Raw genomic sequence first — 6,302 nt, forward strand, 5'->3', positions numbered from 1 at the left:
CTATAATCCCTTTTCTATTAACCCTTTTTCAAGCTGTTTTTGGAGGTCATCTTTGGAGATCTTTACATCAGTACAAGTCAATCTAACTTGTTCTTAAATTTGAAATAGATATTCCTAAATTGCTCCTACAGAAAGAGTGCCCCATTTATTCCCTCATCAAGTGTCTGAGAGTGCTTTGTTCTTCACCCTTTCATTGACACTAGATAGTCTTCCTAATTTTAACCAAAATGAGAGGTACTTTAACTTGAATTCATTTTACTGTCAGTGAGATCAAGAATCTTTTCATATAATTTATTGTCCATTTGTATATATTGTTTTTCTGTCCATTTTTATATTGGATCCATTTCTTATTCCTCTGGGAAGACCTTCTTTTTTTTTTTTTTGCGGTACACGGGCCTCTCACTGTTGTGGCCTCTCCTGTTGCGGAGCACAGGCTCTGGACACACAGGCTCAGCGGCCATGGCTCACGGGCCCAGCCGCTCTGCGGCATGTGAGATCTTTCTGGACCGGGGCACGAACCCGCGTCCCCTGCATCGTCAGGCGGACTCTCAACCACTGCGCCACCAGGGAAGCCCAAGACCTTCTTGTATATTAGAGAAATCAGCCTTTTATTTTATCATTGGTCATTTCACTTTGTATATTTGCCGTACTGAAGTTTTAATTTTAAGTACTTACTTTTATGGTTTTTTATTGGTTTGAATTTTATGTCCTAAATTGAAATACCTTCCTGTTTTTCCATTTTTGGCCTTTTAATCAAATCCTTCTGTTTGGTAGCAGAGTTGCATGGAAGAAATTGGTGTGTCTGGTATCTCTCTCTGAATCAAGGCATATAGCTATCTCCGAAGAGTTCATGAAGCCCTGAGTGTCCCTGGGTATCCCCTAATGATGAGAAGAAAGAAACAGGAAACAAGACAGAGTTTTTAATCAGCCACTGAAAGAACAGTCTTCTCAGGCAGGCTGCCAAGTGAATTTTTTTTTTCTTCTGGAAACAGCATTTGATGGTTGACACCCAATCCCAGCATTAATCGCTGTAGCTCTGAAACTCGTGTGACAGGGAAATGGGAGCAAGACATGGATAGAGGGGTAAAATGGCCCTCTTTGGGGGCTCAGCTCAGACCTGAACAACACATCCAGAAATCCTGTAGCTTCTTGGTTGCCCCAGACATATTTGAAAGGAATGAGGGTATGAGGATAGGGTGGTATAATGAGTTGAGAAATTTGAAGGGCGAGTCAGGAGGTAGAAAAGATGCTGTTTAACTTGGGCTCTCCTCTTGGTGGGTCTTCTTCCTTTTCAGGAGGGCAGGCGGGAATTGCTGCCACCACCGTTGCATCACCAATGTGACCCCAAGCCTTCACTGTGTTCCACCCGCTCGTTCTGAAGTTAGCAAGGAGGCAGTTTTTCCACCAGCAGTATGGCTTGTTTGCTCCTTTGGGTTTGCGGGTAGACCTGATGACGAACAGAGCAGGAGGGAGCTTTAGGTTTCCAGGCTTCTCTTTAGCTCTGTCCTCTGCTGGATGATCACTGATTTCTGCGGAATGCCCGGTGTTTTCCTCTGAGGCACATCTCCCCACGGCTTCCTCTCCTAGGAATCACTGTTTACCTTTCCAGTACTTCAAGGCAATGCCAAGCTGATAATCCCTTTGGAAAATAGTAATTCAGCACAATAGAGCAGAGAGGCAGCTCTTCTGTCCTTCCTGCTGAAGATAACCTTGATTTGATGTATTTGGACATCTAAGGGCTCAGCTCTGTATATCCTGCAACTTTTGTCACTTTATACTGGATGAGAGTGGAGGCTCTAGAGGCTGTCATGGCAACCCAGCGATCCGGCCAGACCCAGAAGATTTTATTCCCTTTTTATGAATCATAGAGAGAAAATGAAATAGTTTGAGTCCAACCTCTTTGAATGCAAGGAATATTCAGTATTTGTACACCCAATAGGCATTCCATCCGGTGTTCAGGTGGACCATTTGGTTCCTGAAGGATTTCATCTCAAGAAACTTTGCACCACTTCTTGTCTGTGACCATGACCATTGGACTGATCATTCTGGAGAAACAATAGATTAAGTCTAGAGACGTGTACTGGGAAAAAGTTCTATTCTCCAAATAAGAGCGTGCATTTGTGATTTTTCCAGAGGCCACCGTTTTGACATGTAAAACCAACAGACATTTGATGAGCCAGTGCTTATGTTCGAGGTAATAAAAATAATTACCATAGGGAAGAAAAACCACAGCTAGATTGCTCAATACTTCATTGGTTCATTCATACAACAGATATTTATTTAGCCCTTCATACAGGCCAGGCACAATGCTAGGAGTTCGGAATGTATCTGGAATAATAATAATAACTCTAGCTAACGAGTCTTGTGCACTTTCTATCAGGCATTGTGCTAAATGCTTTACATGGATTATCTCATCTTATCTTATTAGATGCTTTTATAATCTCTATATGAAGAGAAGGGGAGTGAGGTTTAGATAGCATAATGCTCATCAGGATTAGTTGAAATACAAACCCAGTGTACTTTTTCCTTCTTAATTGTTTACTATTGTCTCTACACAAGGTAGAAACAAGTCCCTGCCCTCCCAGAACTTAGAGTCTAAATTAGAGAACACTTCCCTCCAGGTAGACTTGGAATCAGTCTCTGGAGAGATGTGGAGAGTCCTCCAGAGAAGGCGTTCCTCCTTTCAGCACATACTCAGGTCGCACCTACTCAGGTGATGGAAGTCGCTTGATGACAGGGACTCCCTTTGTTTTCTCTAATCACACTCATTTCTCCCATCCCCTGTGTCCTTCTCATGTCCTCCTCACAGCCACATTTGCCTTGTCCTACTGCCACACTCTTTCTTCTCTGAGTGTCCCCCCCTTCACACCTGTTCATGCTTTTTTTCTCCCATCTAGACAATTATTACAGTCCCCAGGTGATATGCGATGAAGTTTTGAAGGAAGGAAAACATGGAGGGGAGGTAAAGTTTCACTGCAGATGAAATGAGCTGTTGACACACGGCTTAGTACGCCTAGGGGTTCATCTCTAGCATCTCTGGCATTGGAGGGATTCAGGATTCCAAAAGTACATTCATTGCATTCTGCTGTTGCTAATCTTACTTTTTTCCATGATGAACAACCCAGTTCATTATGTTTTCAGCTCACATTAATCTTCCTTTCTGTGAGTTTGGTAACATTTGGAGTCATTTCCCTCTGTATTTATCCATCTGGGATCTTTAGAAAAGACAAGTTTGCAGAGAGTCATTTGTTGCTCACTGCTGTAAGAGGAATGAATGCTCTCCTTGTCTCTCAGCTCCTGAGAGACAATCCTTGGAAGTCAGGCATGGATCCCCTCCACAAGGCAGAGGGCCCCCTTCCTGGGATCCAATGGGGTCCTCAATGTGGGATAGAGCAGCAACGTAACAGCATCGGAAGTTACAGCAATCCCTGGATTCTGTTTGCCCTCATGGAGCAGATGGAATTGGGAAAGAGGGGTAAAGAAAGAATTGTGGAAAGAATTGTGAGATTAATGAGTCAGAGCAAAGTCTTTGGCTTGCTTCCTTTCTCTACCACCTGCAAGCTATTTGACCTTGGACAAGTCACATACTCTGTCCAAGATCCACTTGCCTAGCCTGTGAGGATGCCTGTCCTCTTTACATGAGAGAGTAGCTTTGAATGTTCACCTATGTTCTCATCTCCATTTTGGGGTAAGTTCATAACTTTGCTCATATCACTAAAGTTTTGCAATGACTTTTGGCCTTTTTCCAACACTAATACATGTGTATATATACGATTAGAAAGAAAAGCTATTGAGGAAGTCTTAGAGCCTAGTATTTCTTTTTTGGAGGGGATTTAAATTTTTGTTTAATTTTAGAACATTTCCCTAGAACAGATTACTTGAAAGAAAATTACAATGTCAAAAGATATATATATATAGAGAGAGATGTATATGTATATAAAATTTAATGTTCTCAATAGATATTGCCAAATTTCTTTCCAAAACATATTCTCAAAAGATGTGTTAATGAGGATGCTATATTATACTATTCTTATAAGCATATGGATGGTATTTTCAAAAATTATATTGATAGAAGAAAAACATTCATATCTCATTTTATAGTTGCATTTCTTTGGCCGCTAATTACATCATTTTTTTCCAGTTTCATTGACATATAATTTGCATACAGCACTGTATAAGTTTATGGTGCACAGCGTAATGATTTGACTTACATATAAGAGGCTCGTATTTCTTAATTCTCTTTCTATACTAAAAAAAAAAAAAGGCTTGGATGTGTGTGTCATATTTAAAGATCTATTAGAGAGGGGATACATTGTTTAGAAAACAAAGAGAATCCTTTGGAAGTTCAGTTAAGGACATCCTTCCGGGTATAATGTAATCTTAAGAGGTCACAAAGGAGGCAACCCTTTTGGAGATTCCATGCTGTAGGTCCTTAGCAACATTTTGTTGTGAAGGATGGAATGCACTCATACGTTCCGTAGTTCAAGTAAGAGATTTCTTTACAGAAAACATTCCAAATTGGGCATCCATTCAAAAGCCATGAAAGATATTGTTATCTATGGTCATTAATTTTAAAATATCGGTATGATTTCTCACTGCTGCCCAAGGGAAGGGCTCAGTTGCCTTGATGCCTCTTGAGTGCAGGAAGAAGCAAAAGGGTAATTAAATCTTATTCCTGTAAAATTCACAAAGGGTTCAGGATGTGGTGAAGGCCAGTAGAAATGAGAGAAATCTGGACTGTCTGCTCTAATTCTGCACAACGAACAACAAGTCAACATCCTTTGGAAATGTCATTTATTGACAGTCCTCTCCCCCGGGACCTGGGATTTGAGCAGGAGACTCCCATTACACAGATAACTCCCAGTGGTGTTGATGGAAATTACCTGCATAACCAACTCTCCTGCCCACATAAAATGCCAGATGCCTGAGAGCATTTTTAATTGCAATGTACCTCCCTTTGCAAAAGAGCTAATTGCATCTGCTTTCCTTTCCTTTAGGTACCCAAGCATGGACCGGAATAATGAAGGGATACGTGTATTAGCTGCAGCCCTTTGAACCACGCAAGAAGGAAATCAACAGTGGGGACAGGGCTGGAAGCGTTACCACACCAGCTTGTTGGAATAAATGAAGAATGGGCTTGTGATTATGCTGACATCCCAGCATGAATCTGGTGGACCTGTGGTTAACTCGTTCCCTCTCCATGTGTCTCCTCCTACAAAGTTTTGTTCTTATGATACTGTGTTTTCATTCCGCCAGTATGTGTCCCAAGGGCTGTCTTTGTTCTTCCTCTGGGGGTTTAAATGTCACCTGCAGCAACGCAAATCTCAAGGAAATACCTAGAGATCTTCCTCCTGAAACAGTCTTACTGTATCTGGACTCCAATCAGATCACATCCATCCCCAATGAGATTTTTAAGGACCTCCATCAACTAAGAGTTCTCAACCTGTCCAAAAATGGCATTGAGTTTATCGATGAGCATGCCTTCAAAGGTGTCGCCGAAACTCTGCAGACTCTGGACTTGTCTGACAACCGGATTCAGAGCGTGCACAAAAACGCTTTCAATAACCTGAAGGCCAGGGCCAGGATTGCCAACAACCCCTGGCACTGCGACTGTACGCTCCAGCAAGTTCTGAGGGGCATGGTGTCCAATCACGAGACAGCCCACAATGTGATCTGCAAGACCTCCGTGCTGGATGAACACGCCGGGAGACCGTTCCTCAACGCTGCCAATGATGCTGACCTTTGTAACCTCCCTAAAAAAACGACTGATTATGCCATGCTGGTCACCATGTTTGGCTGGTTCACCATGGTGATCTCCTATGTGGTGTATTACGTAAGGCAAAATCAGGAAGATGCGCGAAGACACCTTGAATACTTGAAATCCCTGCCAAGCAGGCAAAAGAAAGCCGACGAACCCGACGATATTAGTACAGTGGTGTAGCGTCCGCACTGACTGGCATGGAAAAAGAAATCCGTCTGGGATTGCAGTAGAATAAGTGGTTTACTTCTCTCGTCCATTGTAAACATTTGAAACTTTGTATCTCAGTTTCTTTGGAATCCTGCCACTGTTGAACTTTTAACAAACATGACAGCATAAATCATTTGCGTTTCGGTAATCCACCCCTCCGTTGTACTCCTGGTGGTATATTCCTGAGTCAGCTACTTCCCTGAACCTTAGTTCTATCCATCTCAGTATTTAATAATGAAATTTATTTTTTTAATTTGAAACCAAATAAAAGCCTAACTTTGAACCATGAAAAGCAGAGTGACTTATTGGTCCCGAAGACGGTACATTCATTCCA

General features: G+C 42.0%; 1 protein-coding gene across 1 annotated transcript; it reads left to right on the top strand.

Annotated features, from left to right (window-relative positions):
• Positions 1 to 5,161: 5,161 nt before the first annotated feature.
• On the top strand, positions 5,162 to 5,941 carry LRRC3B (leucine rich repeat containing 3B; the record flags this gene model as incomplete). Its single annotated transcript, XM_082839023.1, has 1 exon — positions 5,162 to 5,941. One exon carries the CDS (start codon positions 5,162 to 5,164, stop codon positions 5,939 to 5,941), a length of 780 nt encoding a protein of 259 aa, XP_082695149.1.
• Between the last annotated feature and the right edge of the window lie 361 nt (positions 5,942 to 6,302).

This window comes from Leucopleurus acutus, assembly GCF_964270905.1.
Source record: "Leucopleurus acutus genome assembly, chromosome: 5".
Lineage (NCBI taxonomy): Eukaryota > Metazoa > Chordata > Mammalia > Artiodactyla > Delphinidae > Leucopleurus > Leucopleurus acutus.